At 44.2% G+C, this 20294-nt stretch overlaps 1 protein-coding gene across 1 annotated transcript in view; it reads right to left on the reverse strand.

The window, feature by feature from the left end:
* The window catches only part of fat2 (FAT atypical cadherin 2), a 101374-nt gene extending 81623 nt beyond the window's left edge, over nucleotides 1-19751 (reverse strand). The window contains exons 1-2 of the mRNA XM_005453217.4: nucleotides 19513-19751; nucleotides 1690-4956 (exon numbers count right to left, since the gene is read on the reverse strand). Coding sequence (XP_005453274.1) covers nucleotides 1690-4948 — 3259 coding nt within the window. The 5' untranslated portion in view covers nucleotides 4949-4956; nucleotides 19513-19751. The remainder of the gene's footprint in view (nucleotides 1-1689; nucleotides 4957-19512) is intronic.
* Between the last annotated feature and the right edge of the window lie 543 nt (nucleotides 19752-20294).

Consider the following 20294-nt stretch of genomic DNA (forward strand, 5'->3'; position numbering starts at 1 on the left):
CCAGGACATGTCCTTCAACGCACATATTAAACAAATATGTAAGACTGCTTTCTTCCATTTGCGCAACATCTCTAAAGTTAGAAATATCCTGTCTCAGAGTGACGCTGAAAAACTAGTTCATGCATTTATTACTTCTAGGCTGGACTACTGTAATTCTTTATTATCAGGATGTCCTAAAAACTCACTGAAAAGCCTTCAGCTAATCCAAAATGCTGCAGCAAGAGTCCTGACAGGGACTAGAAAGAGAGAGCAGATTTCTCCTGTTTTGGCTTCCCTTCATTGGCTTCCTGTTAAATCCAGAATTGAATTCAAAATCCTGCTCCTCACATACAAGGTCTTAAATAATCAGGCCCCATCTTCTCTTAATGACCTTGTAGTACCATATCACCCTATTAGAGCACTTCGCTCTCACACTGCAGGCCTACTTGCTGTTCCTAGAGTATTTAAAAGTAGAATGGGAGGGAGAGCCTTCAGTTTTCAGGCCCCTCTTCTGTGGAACCAGCTTCCAGTTTGGATTCGGGAGACAGACATTATCTCTACTTTCAAGATTAGGCTTAAAACTTTCCTTTTTGCTAAAGCATATAGTTAGGGCTGGACCAGGTGACCCTGAATCCTCCCTTAGTTATGCTGCAATAGACGTAGGGTGCCGGGGATTCCCATGATGCATTGAGTTTTTCCTTTCCAGTCACCTTTCTCACTCACTATGTGTTAATAGACCTCTCTGCATTGAATCATATCTGTTATTAGCCTCTGTTTCTCTTCCACAGCATGTCTTTCATCCTGTTTTCCTTCTCTCACCCCAACCGGTCGCAGCAGATGGCCCCGCCCCTCCCTGAGCCTGGTTCTGCCGGAGGTTTCTTCCTGTTAAAAGGGAGTTTTTCCTTCCCCCTGTCGCCAAAGTGCTTGCTCATAGGGGGTCATATGATTGTTGGGTTTTTCTCTGTACCTATGAAATGCCTTGAGGCGACTTTTGTTGTGATTTGGCGCTATATAAATAAAATTGAATTGAATTGAATTGAAATGGAATATATCTGAGTCTTAAGTGCAGCAGCAGGCTAATGGAATACATTGCGATATGCTGCAAGGTCGCAGGGTATCCTCTGCAAAAGATACGCTGATGGAAAAATATACAAACTACTTTAACCACCCCAGACGAAGAACTGCTTCTACAAGCAGGTACACGTCCCGTTCTATCAGAGTGAGCACATGAGCATACAGCTGTAAAGTTCAATGCAGCACGAGGCGTGTCAGAGAGGTGGAAAAGACAAATGTTACCATGCAACACTTGTACCGTTTAATTTATGCTACAGTGCTAATTACTGTTTACAGAGCACAACAACCTTTGACCTTTCTGGTGGGAAGTAGTCTACAATCTTTACCCTTCACTGAAGACACACTCTGCTAAACAATGCTTCATTTAGCAGCTGGTTAGCTTTGGCTTCCAGTCACATTGGTTCTTAGTTCCTAAACTTTATTTCTATATGGAAACCTAATGTGTTACTAGGTGAGTTTTAATGGTGCAACCTTTGGAGAGAACAAAGGCTTTTTCCCAGTCTTTCTGCTAAGCTAAAGTAAGATATGAGAACGAGATCAGACTTCACATCTGACTAAAACTTGTTAACACTGCTTTTCTACTTTTCAGATAAAAACATCACAACAACAAAAATTAATTCACCAAGTGTTAGTTACCTGTTTCCTCATCAATGGTAAACACTCCTAAGCCAGAGCCATCATGGATGCGGTACCTGACGACCCCGTCTCTGCCCAGGTCTTTGTCTGAAGCCGTCAGAGTAACCACAGATGTCCCTACGGCTGAGTCCTCCTTTACCAGAGCTTCATAGACGAACTCTGAGAACACCGGCCGGTGGAGGTTCTCATTGACATCCAGAACCTCGATCTCCACAAAGCAGGACGATGACAAGGAGCGAGGGAGGCCGTGGTCGACTGCCCAGACCGTGAGATTGTAAGATGGCCACCTCTCAAAGTCCAGCTCTCTCTCAAGGGTGAGGGCGCCGGTGGAGGAGTCGAGATGGAAGATCCCGCTCTCTGTGTTTTTGAGGTTATAGGTGACAAGGCCTCCACTGCCCAGATCCAAGTCAATGCTGTCCACCCAGACAAGCAGCGTGCCCACAGGAACATCTTCTGGAACTTTTATTTTGTGCACTTTGGGCACAAATCTGGGTGGGTTGTCATTTATATCCTGCAAAATCACCACCAGGTTGACAGTGGAGAACAGCTGAGGGCCGACTGTTGCCTGGTCTCTTGCTTCGATCAGGAGATCGTGCCTGGGTGAGCTTTCTCGATCAAGTCTACCCGTCACAATCAGCTCTCCGGTGAATTCGTCCATCCTGAACATGTCGGTCGTTGTCAGGAGGGAATACTGGACTTTACCGCTCATATCTGAGTCCAGGTCTGCTGCGCGACATGTAAAAATAACTGAATTCACCTCTTTGTTTTCGGGCACGTGGATCACGTACCTGGGCTGATCAAAAACAGGAGGATTGTCATTGACATCCATGACGTTGATGGCAATGAATTTCCATGCAGAAGTTTGCGGTATTCCCAAGTCATAAACAGTGATGTTCAAAATGTAGAACTCCTTACTCTCTCTGTCCAGTGGGCAAACTAACCGAAGATCACCAGAGAACGTATCAATGGAGAAACAGCCATCTTCGTTCCCACTCGATATGGCGTACACAAGCTTACTATTAAACCCAGAGTCGTTGTCTGTTGCTTTGAACTGAACTATGGTCGAATTTAATGGATGGTTCTCGACGAGATCAATCGAACTGGGAATGCTTGTGTCAAACTTGGGAGAATGTCGATTGGTGATGTGGATATCTGAGAACGTGTCCTCTTCCTGATTGATTAAAATGGGTTTGATTGACTTGATTAGTTTATCCGTGACCTGTTTGGCAATGCCCGTTTCCTTGCAGTGCAGCGTTGGATCTTCACCTCGGTTAGTAATGGTTATCCTGACAACCGATGCTTCAGAGTGATGCTTCCCATCGGTGGCTACAACTCTAAGAGTGAATGAACCCTGCAGCAGAGGGATAGGTTGTTTAAGGGCAACAACTCCAGTCACAGAGTTGATCCTGAACACTTGGAGCTCGTTCCCTGACTCGATGACATACCTCAGCTGCTGCAGCTCATCTAAATCAATAGCTGACAGCTGGGCGACTTCGTGTCCCACAGGTAAATCCAGAGGTACAGTAACATTGCAGCCCACCTGCTCGAACAGAGGGATGTTATCGTTGATGTTGTTCAGAGTTATTGTCACAGGGCTTTCGCTGACCTGACTGAAGGGGCCACCGCTGTCCGACGCCCAAACTCTCAGGTGATACCGCCGTTTCATCAGTTCATAGTCCAAGTGTTCGGAGGTAGAGATGATACCAGTGAACGGATCTATTGTAAAAGGCAGAGGGCCTGAATTTGCAATCGTGTAAGTCACAAAGCCGTTTTTGCCTTTGTCTTTGTCTGAAGCTGCTACTTTCAACACGCTGCTGCCAACAGGGCTGTTTTCATCCAGCGTGGCCTGATAGGATGTCTGTGTGAACTGTGGGCTGTTGTCGTTTTCATCCGTTATCTCCACCACGATGTGAGTCTCAGCTTCACCGTGATTGGCCATTACATCAAACTCATATCGATCTTTCCTCTCATAATCAAATTTCCCTGTAGTTATGATAATCCCAGTTTTAGGATTGATCTTAAAGTTAGAGGTGTCTGGATTGTTCTTGATACTAAAGGTAACGTTAAAGGGAACCGAGTTGACAGAAACCTTAAGTACATGAGTCTGTGGGGGTGAAAACTCACTCAGAGTCACAATGTAGGTGTCCTCCAAAAATGCCAGTGGGCTGTAATGATAGGGTGGAATGTGGATTTGTGTGATTGGAGAGAAGAAACTTGGCAAGCTCCTGTCTTTAGCTTGCAGCGAAAGATTAAATCCATAAGGAGTCTGAGACCAAATAATCCTCTTTGTAGAGATCACTTGGAAGTCACTGCCCTGCACACCTGAGGGGATTACCTCAAACCATTTGTGGGGATCCCCTCCAATGATATTGAGGGATTCCACTGGCTTAACTCCTTCCTCCACATGGACATTGATATTTATTTTTCCGTCTGCAGACACTGTAGCTTCAGGGGGCGGTGTGATAACTGGAGATGCCATGGCCATCTTTTGTATGTTTACTGTGACCCTGGCGACATTCCCAAATTTCTGAACACCGGACATCTTTTTCGTCCTGTCCTCTGCTAATACGGTGAGGTCGTAGCGCTGTGCGTGAGTGTGATTGAGCCTCTTGATGAGGCTCACCGTGCCCGTGAAAGGGTCAACAACAAACGGATGAGCTCTGCTGGTGAACGAATAATAAAACTCAGCATTGCTCCCAATGTCGGCGTCTGTAGCGCTGACTTTGGTGACACTTGACTTTAGAAGAGCGTCCTCCCTGATGGCCACATTGTATGATGCTGGGTAGAAGAGAGGCTTTAAGTCGTTGGTGTCAAGCACCTGGACGAAGACCTTCGTCATTGCCTCGAAGCCAAAAGTGCTTTCCTTTGCCTCCACAGTGAGAGTATACGAGTCTCGGACCTCCCTGTTGAGGAGAGCCGAGTTGCTGCTGCGCGTCTTGATCCTGAGAAAGCAGAAATCTCCGACTTTGACTGCCTCTGCTTTAAAGAAGCCGTCGTCGTCACCTGAGACGATGTTGTACTTGATGTCCCACAGCGGATCTGTCACTTCGATGCCCATCTTCACCTGCGTCTCAACGTACATTCGCGGGGCAGAGTTCTCGTTGATGGCAGCGTTGTAGAGGTGGTGTGTAAACAGCAGAGGAGATCTGCCTTTTCCCAGTCTATAACTACCTTCACATCTTGTCACAGATGTGAGGACTGAGGCAAAAAGAAGAAGGATTGCTCCTGAAGCTGCCATCATAATCCCCTTTTTGAACATTTTCACATCTGTAAAAAAAGACAGAAAAGAGAAGAATAAAAGTCAGTAAGAAAAGCCTTTAGGGAGAGACAACAGCTGCCTGTATCACACGACAAGACATGAAATGTACACTCAAAGCTATTTTGTAAATAGACCAATCACTTCCCTGAAGCTCCAGCACAAAGAGTACAACAGAGAGAGCATATTGACACAACAGCCGAGGGGAGGCTGTTGAGAGGTGTCTCACTCTTGTCCTAACTTGTCTTGACAAAACGTAAAACCAGTAAAACGCTGGATTGTTTCAGGCGAACAAGCTTTTTCAGAGAGTTGGCAGCCCAAACACCCCCTAATCATTTCTCTGAGGCTGAAAATCAGCAGCGCAGAGCCTTCCCAATAATCGCCTTCAGTCATTGCAGCGCTGTGGAGGAGTCTACAGTTGCATGACCTGGTAGGTGATGGTGGGTGGCTCAGAGACTGAGAGCACTTATCCCTGGAGGCATGAGTCATCAAACTGCTGCACCCATAACCTTTTACAGGGAAGACCTGATCAAAAAGTTAAACAGATAAAAACACCAATCACTACCTGCAGCCTACATTTATGTCCAACTCTACAAAGCTCACACATGTGTTTTGTCATTTTTCTTCCAGTTTAACAGCATCTTTTATTATAAGTTGTTCTGAAAGACAATGGTTTTTAATCAGATTCCATCCATGCGCCAGCTGCAGCGAGAAATAACGGACCTGTTTAACAGACCTACAGTGTCTGTTGGGAGGTTGGAGGCATATGGTGCAGCTATTATTCCTTTTTTTACTTTCTCTTTGACTTCCTGGGAAGCTTCAGACTCTAAACCAGCTTAGCCTTAGGGAAAGACGGTGGCTTTAACCTGTTTACACCTTCTGCATAAATGAGTCACAGCAGCAGCAGCTGAACATGTTCTGAAAAGATGGACTCGGACCAAACCTGATGATGATGACGATGATCTTGCTACAAAAATCACCATGTTGTCTCCGGATGTGTTTGCTTCAGAACACATTCACCACTGGACGGGTAAACACTTTTTAAACCTCTGAGGGTAAGACTCAAACCTTAACCCATCCATAACTATGAAATTACCAGAAAAACATTTGGCTGTCAGTTTCAAAATGTTTTGAAACTGGAGTCTTTATCGAACCTTTGCGATTTTAATTTTACCATTTTTGCTACATTCAGCATTTTGTCCAATTTATTGCTCACAATCTGTTTATACAAACAAAATCATTTAAGGGGATTAGGATTAAAACATCCCCCTGATGATGTAGAGGTCTAAAACTCAAATCTGATGAAGACATGCATCAGAAATTATTGCTCAGTTAAGGATGTCACTGCCAGTGTTGTCTTACACTTTAAAGTTTCTCTTTCAAAATCATAACACACAATATCCTTCTGAACCTAATCCATGCTTCTATACATCAGCATTGTAGCATAACTCTTCAGCATCTCTGGAATCACCATATTGACCTATGCCAGTGTTTTCCTGTGGTTCATGTCCATGTGGTCCAAGCCTCTGATTGATGGCGTGTACATGGCGTGGTGGCAGAAAGATCAACCCCGTCAGGACACAAAAAGCTAAAAGTAACTCACAAACAACCTAAAGACATGAATCACACAACTGCTTTAACAGTGAAGCTCACTTTATTCAGAGGAGTGCAAAGAGTCTGATGTGCCCAAGGAATCTGGAAAATAATGAGGATACCCACACCATGCTAACTGGAATTGAGAACAGCTGGAGGTCGAGACACTTGGGTCCTCACTGCCTCTCTGACAGCTCATCCAAACACAGCAATCTGGAAGGAAGAAACTCCTTTTCCCAAAATAAGAGGCATGAAAAGTTCTCCCTCCTACCTCCAGTTCCTCTACAAAAATGAACTATTTCAAATAGAATATCTCCGCACCTTCACATCAACCATTCGGTTTCAGTTGTCTAAACAAATCTGAACAAACAAAAGGGCAAGACAAAAGATGCCTTATTGTGCCAGAAAGTTATGAATACCAGTATCTCACGCGATCTCACACTCATGTGGGTTTAGGAAAACAGCTCTCCCGGACGCACTGATGGTTTGGCCCCGAGTCTCCAGGTAGGCTGGCGCTGGAGCTTTCACTGGACGGTGACAGGTATGAGGGGTGTTATCTCCACTCACATGGTGACAGTTGATCAGATTACAAACACCAGCGTCACAGCTTGGATTTCAAAAGAGAGGCGAGGTGTTTTGTAATTTTGCCAGGCTTTCTGCACCGTCATTTTTTTCTGGTGCTCATGTCTATTTTGGCCCCGGGACATTTTAGATGCACTGCTTCAGGGTTTGACTATTTTAGGACGCCTCACAGATCGCTGATCTCTCCACCGAGAATATTTATGCTGCCTGGAAAGGTGGAGATTATTACATCTTTATTTATATAATCATGGTCCAAATGTCTCTTTTCCTGTAAAATACAGCGTGCTTTTAATGTAAAACTGGGAAATATTGTTACGCAAGTGCTAAAACTTACTTACTTAAAACCTGACTTTTTACCTCATTTTAGTGGTCTTACCTTTAACTATTTGTAAGTAAATATAATTACATAAATTACAGGAGAAATAAGCCCTTAGTCAGGGCAGTGTTATGAAGTGTTACCTGCTCAGCTGAGGTGAGAGCAGACGTGCCCGTTTCACTGCTTCAGTTTCTAATCTGATGGCCCATCATGTGCCTGATTCTTCTTCAGTGTTTGGTCTATTTAATTTCTCCTGTATTATTAAAAGGTCCTTGAACATCTCACTATACACATGCATAATGTCTTTATATATATTATTATTTTTCATCTTCACATCAAAGCAAAGCATTGCGTTCTCAGACAAAGCTGTTAGATTCAGCCTCATGTATGGTCGGTCAGTCAAATCTAAACATTTACATGTTCATTAGTCCAGTTTCAATATTTCAAGGTTAAAGCAATTTTATCAAATAAATATATAATATCATTTTTTAGTATAAGATAAAACAAGATAATATCTTATATTTACCATTTTACGGCAGCACTTAGAGACTGTCAAATACAAATAGATATACAAATGTAAACCACGTGCACGGGGACGTACAGTAACATGTTTTTTAAAGAGGAATTTTAAGCATAAAACAGGAATTCCCTAATCATGCAGACTTAGGTTCAAGCATGTCCTCTAATGCAAATGTGAAGGCACTGAGCAGCTCCTTCAGTGGGAGACTGCGGCACCCACGGTGTGGGACGGAGAGATTTCGCAGGTCTTTCCTCCCCACTGCTGTCAGACTCTACAATAAAGACTTTTGCAGCTGATCAAACACACAAACCCACACATGTGCAATAAGACTGCTATACGTGCAATTCTTCTTCTGACGAAGTTGTGTTTTTGTATTTTCCTACTCAGTTGTATATAGTATTTGTATTTCTATTTTATTCTATTGTATATATTATTCTATTCTATTTTATTCTATTGTATATAGTATTTTATTTTATTTTATTGTATTTTATTGCATTCCAGTGTTTTCTAATTTCTGCTACATAACTTTGCACTTTTGCTGTAACAAAACAAATTTCCCACCTGTGGGACTAATAAAGGCCATCTTATCTTATCTTATCTTATCTTAATAGGATTTGATTTTTAACATGTTTTTGGAGAAACTAGTAGGCCATGTATTCTATTAAAAATGAGTTATTAAAAGGTGATTAAAAACCACGTCTTGTTGAAGGAGTTTACGTACGACTGTAGTCTGCTCTGTGCCTGTCTGCACCTGCATATTGTTATTACTGCATATTAGAGTATCGAACACGGTTTGGGAACATTAAAAGTCACAGGAGGAATCTAATGCTTCTTCATCTAGTGGTGAAATAAAAAGGACCAAAGCAGGCAGACGAAGATGGATTCGACCTTCGCTGGGAAACTGGAAAACATTATGAATCTAATAAACTCTGAGCCGGGCTGTAATGAACCTCACAAATCAGGATGATTTGTTTCATCAGCACGCGTTCATACAAACTGCTCAGAGGGCTGCAGTGGCTCTGGTGCTCTCTTTTATCAAACGCTGGATAAAAGGACCACCGTGTGGGCCTTAGGATGCCATAAACTGTAAATGTTTAATGTACATTTTGACCTGCGAAGGATAGCGTGCACTCTGGATCTGCAGTGCATTCTGGATCTGCAGTGCATTCTGGGCTGATGATTTAAGCTGGCTTATTTCTAACAGACTGAGGTTTAAAAAACACACGGAGCTGCTTTTGGTTGAAATTTACAGGCAAAGGAAATGAAGGAATACATGTCATTCTTCAGAGAAGCGCAGATCAGGGAGAAGGGCAAATGCATGAGGAGGACCACAAGTTCTCAGCTCTTCGATCAGTAAGAACACCTCATGTACAATTTAATTCCATGTGGAGTCAAAATCCTATCAGACCTCGAGTGAAAATTGCTTAAAGAAACGTGAGAGATGATCTGCTCATAGAACAAACGGCCCCATTGCACAGGAAATGGCTCAGCTCAGCGCTTCCCCCTCAGAGCTCATTTTGGGGCACAAAGCTCCACTGCCACTGAGGTCTCTCACACATAGCTCCAGGTGGAAACCTGCAGCTAAATGCATGGCTCACATTTCCACATCACCCCTATGGCTCAGGGCTCAAACAGAGCAGCATCTGCATCCTGGTCCCGCCCCGTCAGTCAGTGCAAGCGGGACGGGGTCACCGACAGCTTCCTGTCTTTAATGCTCGCCGCCTCTCTGCAGCACTTTTAGCACAGAGGCCTGATGTGCATCTTATCTGCAGTGTCTAAGTTCATCACAGGTGTTCATGCTGGTACATTTTTTTCAGCAATCTTTAAGATCTTTGTTATTTTTTCCCGACTTTGCTGTGTCTCGGTTTTTATTTTTAGCATAATCTTTTCATTTCATCTTAAATTTCCTTGCATTTTATCAGGTGTAAAATTCCTGGCAACACAGTATAAAACCAAAAAAAATCAACTGATCAACAAAGTTTACTCAGTTAAGCTGACGTGAACACTTCTTAAAACTCAAACTGGGCGACCTTTCAACACGCTGATTTAAAACCGCAATAATTTGTAAAAAACTGTCCCAGTGGTTCATGCTAATTTTAACATGTTTCTGATGATGTGCTGTAATCCAAACACTCAATTTATCACTCCAAGCTCTGGATGATGTCACATAGAGCAGGTTTCTCTAATATGGTCACGTCACACACAGAGAAGCCCCACCTACCTGCTGTTTAAAACTTTTGTTAGCAGGGGGCAGCCAATCAGAGCTGAAACAGCTTGATTAATACTGAGGAGGAGCTGTGGGGCACAAAGAAGGATTATTTTGAACTATTAATCATGCAAAGATGCTTTGGAAGAGTCATAGAAAGAAAATAAATGAGCAGAGATCCACTTTGAGGGCATTTTGTAGAAAACTCAATTAAAGGTTTCAGCTGCATGTCAGAGTTCAACAGTTCCTGAAACCAGATGACTTCCTCCACACCATCAGACACAAGGAAGCTGGCGGGTCTTATCACTGAATCTGGATTCACAGAACTGCCACAGGCCTCTGGGAAAAATCCAGATATATTTTTTAAAAAATGTGGGCAGAGGGAGCGTGAGAGGAACAAAGTGTCATCACACAGAGAGGAGATTATCTCCTCGTGAACTGATCATGACCGTCTCGGACTGATTCAAAATTCAAAATTCAATCCAACTCATCTGTTCAAGGAAAGAAAAAAGCTGCACGAGGTCTGATCCTTTAAATACATCACTCTTTTCTCTTTTTCAGGCCTCGTTTTGCTTTGAAAAGTGATACGTTTTTAAAAATGGTTTATTCTTATAATCCTCTGACTTCCTGCATAAAGTGGAACCCTCCTCCAGCCTGCTCTGTTTTTATAGTTCAGGTTCATGATAAATTAAGCTTTTTGCTCTTATGTTCTTACTCATCCATGCTACGAGGAGCTGAACACGAGCCATTTCACTCAGCGTGATTGTAGTAGTCCATTTCCTGTGTGATGACTGCCGCAACAAGTTGAATCATGGATCTGCAGAGCTGTCAGTCTGGCTGTGAAAACCTGAGGGTATTTTATAAAAGGAGGGCAGGGCGTGTTGTTTGAGCCTGAATAGCACAATAATTGCGGCCATATGTTTGTACAAAAGCTTCTTCTCCAGGAAACTGCAGTGAAACGCCGAGCGAGTGAAAGGATCTCAGGGTTTTCCTTTTGTCACTGGAAACTATCTGGCATTATTCCTCCTCCTGCTCCCCCTGTGAGTGTATTAATCCCACCAACCCACTTCCTGCTTTTTGTCAGTGATTACACCCCCATTCTGAAAAAAGAGAGCAGAGATGAGGGCCCTGAAATTTAATATCCCAGTCGTCACATAAAGGAGCTGCTGGGGTGTAGGTGTTTCACAGAGCTGAGGTTCACTTCCATAAATGAAAACAGTGCTTTATTTATTTCTCTAACAGCTAAATTATCAATTTATACTACAAACCCAGCTACACATAATCTCACTGCATGCACAGCACAGGAGCAATGTTCCCTCTAAGCTGCGCACGTGCGCAATTGCGCACTGCTGGCACGGTCTCTGCGCACAGAAAATCTGTGTTGCGCACAAAAAAATTAACCTGAATTGAAATTAAAATTAATACTTTAACAATTCTGTTTTGCAGTGTTAGTCAGTAAGTGACTGGCTGCTCCCATATTGTATTAGAACGATGCTACCTTATCCTATAGTCCAGCCAATAATGCGATTTACATTCGTATATACGCAGCTAATCAACGTGGTTGACAGGCTATGACAGCGTCCTTATGTGCCGACACCGGTGTTTTAGCTGGCAAAGCGGCGTGGCTGATGTGCAGTGAAGCCACGTTAATGACAACGTGTGCAACCATTGGAGATGTGAGCAGGACAGACGGAACAGTTGACGGAAAAAGTGTGATAGTGTTGATAGGCCACGTAAAACCAGAGTTGTGATAAAAAAAATATGCAATGTTTGGTTTTCTTCCTTAATACTGTCGTTGTTTATATTTACTGCGGGAATAAACGGTAAAAAACGGCGTTTTATAAGAAAAAAGGCTCGAAAGCACTCTCCGCCTGGAAGCAAAAACAAACTCCACCCCCCTCTCCCTTTCCTATTCGTCCAAAAAGTACCATGTCGACCAATCAAAAAATGATATGGCATCTAGTTCTTAAGAAACGGGGGGAAGTTTTAGGAGTGACGGCGGTGCTTTGATATGTGAGAGATTTGCGACGTTTAGCGCAAATCTTGTGTAGTTAGTGTGTAGTGTAGTTTTGCTGTGTGTGTCAGAACAATGAGGCGAGTACTGAATGTTACAGGTGTTACAGCAGTGATACATCTCCTGTTGTCAGGCCTGCAGGTATCAGGCTGTTGTTCTCCTTTATCTCATAGGGGACAGAAATTATTTTTTGGAGTGGCACAAATAATTTGTGTGGCATCAGATTTGATGCAGAACAGCTGATTGTTCTGTAAATAGTTTGAAATGTTTTTAAATAAACGCCTTGGCTGCATTTAAAAAAAATAGCTGCAAAAATCTTTGTTGTTTGCCAAACTGAGTTACTTTTTTGAAGAAGTAACTATATAATTAATTGACCAGCATTGGTCATTATATACTATATTTTGCAGACAGAGAGTTACAGGACTGTCCCAGACCACAGACTCATAATACAAGTCAGAGCTTTTTTTAAAAAGAAAGAAAGTTGTGTTTTCAAAATTGGAGTTCAAGTTATTTTTACTTCCAATAGTGTTAACATACTACACAGGTCAATGACTAGATTTTTTTTACATTTCCATTGTAAGTGGGCTAAAGCAGTTAATTAAAAGTAGTCTAACATAAATGTAAATGCTGTAATTTGATTATTTTAATAAACCATGTAACTTGGATGGATTAGATGCCGGCGCGATCACAGTGCACACGTCTGATGTCGCTCACAGTGGTCCAAGGGATCGCTCAGGGAGTTTGTGTGTTCGCTCAGACATGTGAAAAATTAGAGGGAACATTGCACAGGAGCCTTTTTAGCTGACTTTAGGCCCATAATAAGCAGACGTACGATCATTTCTAGTGTTTCCTGTTCATAAGTAAAGTTAGATATTAGAGTTCCTGTAGAGGTTTGTTAATTCATCCAGGAAGTTTAAACAGATGCAATGGCCAGATGAACCTATCGCTGCCATCCCGTCTCTAAAAGCCGGGTCCAGTGTCGGTTACGGTGAGTCGACCTGTTCGGTCCAGGTGTGCGACTTCCGCTAACGGAGCAGGGAGGAAGCGGACAGAGCGGCTCAGCAGGTCGGAGGTTTGTCCCGCTGAGACCCCAACAGGATGCAGGTTCAGAGCAGCGCTGGAAGGATCTGCACAGAGAACCTTATAAACCGTGTATTTAAGTCTGGGAACAGTTCCCATCAGCGGGTTTTACCTGATATATGTTGTACCTGTTTACATATAAATACGAGGCCATGACAAGTGCACAAATTCAGGATGAGAAATCAGTGAAATCTTCACAGACAAAAAGCAAACTCTGTGTTAAACCTAAAAACGATCGTTCTTATTATTGATGAACAGCTGAGCTCTGTGCAGAGCAAACTCGGCACAGCCGAAAGCTCAGGCAGGAAGCTGGAGTTCAAACTGAAGCTTAAGTCTGATTGGCTCACGTTATTTCACCTGTGCCACCAATCAGTAATTAGCTGAGTACAAACCACTTACTGACACTAAACCCCCTAGTGTCCCAGCATGCCCACAGCTGCACATCAGTGAGACGGTAACGTGGCGGCCTTTTTCTTCAAAAGCCACACAAACACTAAGAATGTGGTTTGAAGTTTTTATCCTTTAATGCGTTCAGTCGTCCGGGCTGAGGCACGGCAGCACGTTTTCCTCCACCAGAAACTCAACTTACTTTCAGACTTTCATCTTCATTTGCATAATTGCAGAGTTCAGTTTCCCCGGTAGACATTAAAAATAACAACAGAGGGTCATTACACTGGGACAATCTCACACAGTAATGAGTCTGGGCTGCAGCGCTGGACCGTGATGGATGGGGAGGCTTCGCCCGCTGCCACTTTATTAAGCGCTCATTTTTGTTTTAGGGTGAAAAAAACACCTAGGATCTGATGACTGCAAAGCGTGAAGAATATCTCCCTCCTCCTTTAAGAGCAAAATCAGCTCCAAATGTCAAATTTGACAATGAGGTGCTCCAGCAGCTGCTCGCCTTCAGACGAAAGGTCGCTTTATGCTCTGTGACACGTGCAGCTCTGCAGCACAGCGTGGCAGCTTAATGCTGGAAAGAGTTTTAAGAATGATGAAGAACAGCAATCAGAGCGCGCCACATGAAACAAGAAGATGTCTCATGAATCATAAGTTACATATAAAATAACATCAACGCCAGGTCCAGTTTCCTCAGAGGGAATTCAAGGTCCTCTTCTTAATCCTGAAGAGTAGCCCATTATAATCCCCGCTAATCCCTGTATTGCTGCACTGTTTGCAAATTGTCAGCAGCCATTTGAAATGCCTGCTGTCTGCAGAACATCTCTGCACAGTGTGAGGTCCGAGATCTTTTCCCTCACACAATCATTTAATAGTAATAATAATAATAATAATGGATTGCATTTATATAGCGCTTTTCGAGCGCTTTACAATTCCACTATTCATTCACTCTCACATTCACACACTGGTGGAGGCAAGCTACAGTTGCCTGGGGCAGACTGATAGAAGCGAGGCTGCCATATCGTGCCATCGGCTCCTCTGGCCATCACCTGTAAGCGGTAGGTGAAGAGGCTTGCCCAAGGACACAATGACCGAGACGGTCCCGGCAACCTTCCGATTACAAAACGAACTGCCAACTCTTGAGCCACGATCGCCCCTAGTCATAGTTTCTGATGTGAAAACACCGACAGGCTCATCTCAGACAGATTAGTGAGGTGATTTCAGAGGAATCGTCCAGCTGTGGATCTGTCACAGTTCACAGGCTACTGCTGTAAAAATGACAAACACCATCTCGAACATTACCATCGTTGAGAGTGATTGTTGTTGGTCGTGGATGGACGGATGACAAACACCCAACTGTGACTCGTCCATCCTCATACGGGAAAAGTTCTCGCTGACTCTGGCTGGCAGTTTCAGTTCAATTCAGTTTTATTTAAATCACAACAGCAGTTGCATCAAAGCACGTTATTCTGTAAGGTAAAGACCAAGAGTAATACAGAGACAACCTCAACAATCAGAGAAAAACCGTTCTGAAACATGAAAACGTGCAGCTTGGTTCACATTTACATTCATAGAGCAGCATCCAGCAGAGCGACCACTGGCTTGTGACTTTAAATAAACCTCCAGAAGCTCGGACCGTGGCCAAGCCTAAGGCCGACGCCCACACGCTGCAAAGCCAAACTGTAATGTTGGATTCAATGAAGCCAAACCTGTTGGAACTTGAAACTGATTGTGAAGAAGAGCGAATACCAGCCAACCCCACAGTGATCAGTGATTATCAACAAGGCAGAACTTCCACAGCCGACCACGTGCAGCTGCAGTTTATCTGTTTGTCGTCTCAGTAACGTGCTGTGTTTTCTCATGAATTCATGCCCCGTCTTTTCACGCGATTGCTTTCCGTCTTTCACCTGCAGACTAAACCTCATCCTCTCTGCCATTCAGACATCTCATTCCTGAAACACGGTGCAGACTCTGTCAGTGTGACACATTTGGTCAACTGGATTTGTTCCTCAGAGGACCAAGCCAGAACAGAGATCCCTCCATCCCTGCTTTACGTAGATCAGTAAAGATCTTGGGTTAAGTTCAGGGATCAACCAGGTGCAGGACGGCTCCACGTGTCAGGTTAGGAGGGCTTTAAACTCTACAAGGTGTTAAGTGTCAGTCACCTTTTTTCTTTTACAGCCAGGGGTCTGCAGAATGTTTTTGGACCTTCACAGGAGAAGTGAAACGTGCTCTGCTGTTGGAGGGCTGCGGAGGTATGAAGTGAAAAAATACTGAAATAAGAACAGACAGCTGCTCCTGTATGCGCTCCTACTTCCAGGTACCAATTAAAATCAGGCTCTGGGGGATCCGCCGGTCGGAGGTAGGACTGACCGAGTCCCCACCCCCATGACTTGTTCTTATTGATGGAGGCTGCCTCACAGCTCTGCTCTCGCCTTATAGCTTTTTTCCTGCATGATCGTTAGCAGTCCTCAATGACTGTGACCCCTGACCCCTGCACAGTCAGCTCCAGTCACCATCCTAAATTATTCACCTGTTCTCATATATAAATTAGTGCTTCGGGGCTTTATTAGGGGGACTTTATAATGAGGCTGAGTGTAACATTACGCTGTGAGCTTCGTGGCAGGCCAGCTTGTTTTTTATTCGAGTCCAGCTTCCTCACAGTAATCTGATTAAAATCAGTGGTCTGGGCTTTTCTGGGGGTGTGTTTAACATAAAAAGCAGATGTTAAACCCTTTAAGCAGCTTTCACAGCTGAAATTCAGATGCTGAATTTTGTCAGGGTGAGGTTACGATGGTGACCTCTGTCTGGAAGGGTCGCGGCCTCCAAACTAACCCCACTCACACCCAGAGTGAAGCCAGAGCGTGGAGGCCTTTAACGGTTATATCTGAGTGAGTTACAGTGTGGTAGGACTTAACCCGGCCTCGACGACCAACATCTGTGAGGGAAACCTCAAAAGGAGCATCCGTCGGAAATAAAGTATTAATAAACATTGAGTGAAATGACTTAATGTTCAGGGTTTGATCAGAAGTGTGTCCAACCTTTACTCTGAGCTCTGCTCTGCAACAAAAGCAGAGACGCTAACCTCAGCAGGGGGTTTCAAAGAGAAACGTCCAGTCTGCCCCGGTTCAGCGTACACGTGGGACTCCTCACCGTTTTGAGTCACAGGTGATCGTGAACGAAGGCAGATGAGAGCTGCGGTCCGGACGTCAGCCTCGGCCTGCAGTAGCGCAGCAAAGTGAGGTGGCCTGGCCCGCTGGGCGAGACGGTTCTCTGTGAGTCACTATTTTTAGAGAGACACTAAACAGGTTGAATGTGGAAAATCTGAGCTCTACTGTTCAGTTTTATAACTGGGTGGTTTATTAAATGTTAACGTTTTCAGAAGGAGCTCGAATTTCAGAGGTTTGTCTGGTTTTAGTGGTCAGGATCATGCAACGTCAAACTGGGCTGTGTGTGTCCACCAAATCAAATGAGCTTTATCCAAGTGCACACACAGTGGGCTGTCACGGCCAGAGAAGTTCAAAGATTGATAAATCAACCAGAGCTTCCCCACCTGACCTACACTATCTTTAACATATTTAATGAAGCCATGCAAACTTTTACCTTCAAATCTTTTTACTGTTTGGAGCCTTTGAAGGTTTTATTTTTATTTTTGAGCCTTCATAACTTAATAAGAGTTCATGGATCAGAGCTGCTATCACGTGTAGGTAAAAATTACCCTTTTTTAGACACCTATCCCACTGAACATGACCCCTCAAAGTTTACCCAGAATGCATTATTTGGCCTTAAGAAACCAATCAAAAGGCAGTCTGACTAAACCACAGCAGTACCTGCAATTTTCAGAGCTTTGATTTTTGAATACTGATGACTCAAAAATCATGTGATTGACACCCCACCAGCCCCCACTACTGTGTGCACTATTATTTTAAGCTTAATTGATTTGCCAAAAATCTGCCCCAAGTACACTAACCTGTTTTTTTTCCTTCAAACTGAACGTTACTACAGCGTTGCACAATCACACGTTTTACCTTCAGGTCCTTTGCTGTGTGCAGACTAACGACGTCTGTGAGCAAAATATGACATTTTTCCTTGTTTAGGAGCAGCTCCCCTCCCCCCACGCCCAACAGCCACAGCTTTTACATGCTGCTGTGAAACTCTATTCGAGCTCTGCTTTACAATCAAAGCTTTTACTGTTGGAGCATCTGTGAGAGATGTGGCGCTGCACCACTGAAGACCCTCATAAAAACTCTCACGTCACAGATATGTGTGTGTGTGTTTTACAGTGGCTGTGAGAGACATTTTTACCCCCTTTACATCCAGCGTTTACCAAAACAGACCACCTGAACAGGTACGAAGCCACTGTGTGCAGATATGAGTCATGTGATGTGAGGTTGCGGGACTGTTTAAATCACACAAGGCCACTCTGGCCTCACAGCGCTGCATTTACAGAAGTGCCTCAGGATGCTAACAGGGAGCAGCTATCAGTCAATCAGGCTCGTTTGGACTCGATGAGGAAGAGGAAGAGAAGTGTGTCGCTGCTCTGGTAGGCATGTGTCTGGGTGCATTTAGCCTCATTTTGCCCTCGCAGCACTGGTTTTTGATCCTGTGTAGTTCTGTGTAATCTTCTGTGAGATATTAGCTCAGTCTCATCAAGAGCCCAGCAGGCCGGACTAATAGCTCCCAGCTAAACATCCATCTCTCATTTATGGCGGGCAGTTTCAGCCACCCTTCCAGCTACGACTTTATCTCAACGAGTCATTACGACCATGTTATCAACGCCGTCATTAAATGGGCCTGGACAAATGACCCATTGGTCCAGACGGAGCGCTCGGCTGTGAAATCCCAGCAGAACATCCACCCTTAAAAAACACGAAACTCCATTTACTAGATTTCTAGTAAATGGAGTGGCATCTGGTTACTCCACCTCTGATGGGATCACCAGCTAACATACTCCATGTGCCGGCCCGGCTTCAGGTAACCCCGCAGGCCTGCATCAGGAGGGGCATCCAGGGTAAAATCCTTACCAAGTCAAACATGCCGACCAGAGAACGGGCAGACGAGCTGCTGTTGCAACCCCGCTAGGGCATCGAACAAAAGAAGAAGAAGAACAAGAAGGAGATACGGCTGCTCTCCAGGGTCACGGCAGCCAAATTACAACTGGAACGTGAACACAACACAGACTCTGTGAGGTCACACCAGGTTCAGGGCAAAAGGGAAAGTGTGCTTTTAGAGAAGTTATGTGTTTTTGTCTTTAAAGGTTATCTCACCTCCATCCGTCTCAAACACCATGACTGATCTCAGTTTGCAGGCAGACCCTGCAGGCGGACACAGGAGCACCTCAGCGCTTTCTAACCCTTATTTAAAAACCATCAAATTATCAGCACACTGCAGAGGCGTGATTATATGATTTAACTGCTCATACAGTAAATCAGCTCGAGGACAAATATGAAGACAAGGGCGAGAAACTTTCGATGAAGCTCAGGACGTCAGCCTGCATGCGCTGACATGTGCTCCTTCACCCTCCTCCCATACAAATGCTCTGAGCGAAACCTGTCAGATCACACACTTCACACACACACACACACACACTTTTATCTCTTTTCTCCAACATAAAACGTGTCATTTATTCTCTGTGTTAAACCTCAGACATCCTCCCGAGGAGAGCCGCTGCCCTCGGAGAAATCCTACATGTGCTTTAAAACTAAAGCAAAAACTGAACTTTTCTTACATGTGAGCTTCATGTAATTTTCAGCTCTTCTGTCCTGTTTAAAACTCCTCCTGGCTACTGTTTTGTGACACTGCGGTGCTAAATAGTGGTATTATTCTCCACAATAAACAGCAAGCAGTGTGGAAACCTTACCTGACGTCCAGTTAGACGTCTCTTCCAGGAATTCCTCTTTCTCCTCTCCCGTCACGCTTCGGGAACTTTAAAAGAAATCCTTTGCTCGCACGGCGACAGCTGCCGTCCTCCCATCACAGTTTGGTGCAAAGTTCACGAGAAAAAGAAGACGAGTGTACAAACATGCAGAGTTACAGGAGTGAGTCTCAGCCTCAGTGCCTTCAGAGGATCTGCACCAGACACACACCTCAGCACTCCCTCAGGATCTCATCTCCACCCACTTCTTACACTGTCCCTCCTCTCTGTCAGTGCAACACACACACACACACACACACACACACACACACCTTCCATGTGCCCAGATCGTGGGCTGGCCCCCCTTTCCTTGCCTGTGGGTTCAGGCCTTTGGGCCTCAGCCAGCACTGAGCCTCTGTGGCGAGTGCATATGTGTGTGTTTCTGATCCTGTACATCCAGTCTCTTAATTTTTAACGTTTCTCTTAATGCAAATATGATTTTTCCTGAAGGGCAAAAACAAATCTGAGGACAGAGCTCACAGACCTTCAGCCAAACCCAGAGTTCAGTAAAACATTTCTATAACACTTTCTGTTTAATCCACAGATCTGAGAGTCACTCCTCCAGCAGACGCTGATCACGTGACCTCAGTGACCTGCTGGGGACGTTTGGATGTAAAAGCTCATTGATGTACTCTGGTGATGGTCCATACAGAGGTCTGAAAGTCAATAGCAGAATCTTAAAGTGGACTTGATGGGTTGATGGGCAGCAAGTGTGAACGTGAGTACTC

Source organism: Oreochromis niloticus, linkage group LG2 (genome assembly GCF_001858045.2).
Source record: "Oreochromis niloticus isolate F11D_XX linkage group LG2, O_niloticus_UMD_NMBU, whole genome shotgun sequence".
Classification (NCBI taxonomy): domain Eukaryota; kingdom Metazoa; phylum Chordata; class Actinopteri; order Cichliformes; family Cichlidae; genus Oreochromis; species Oreochromis niloticus.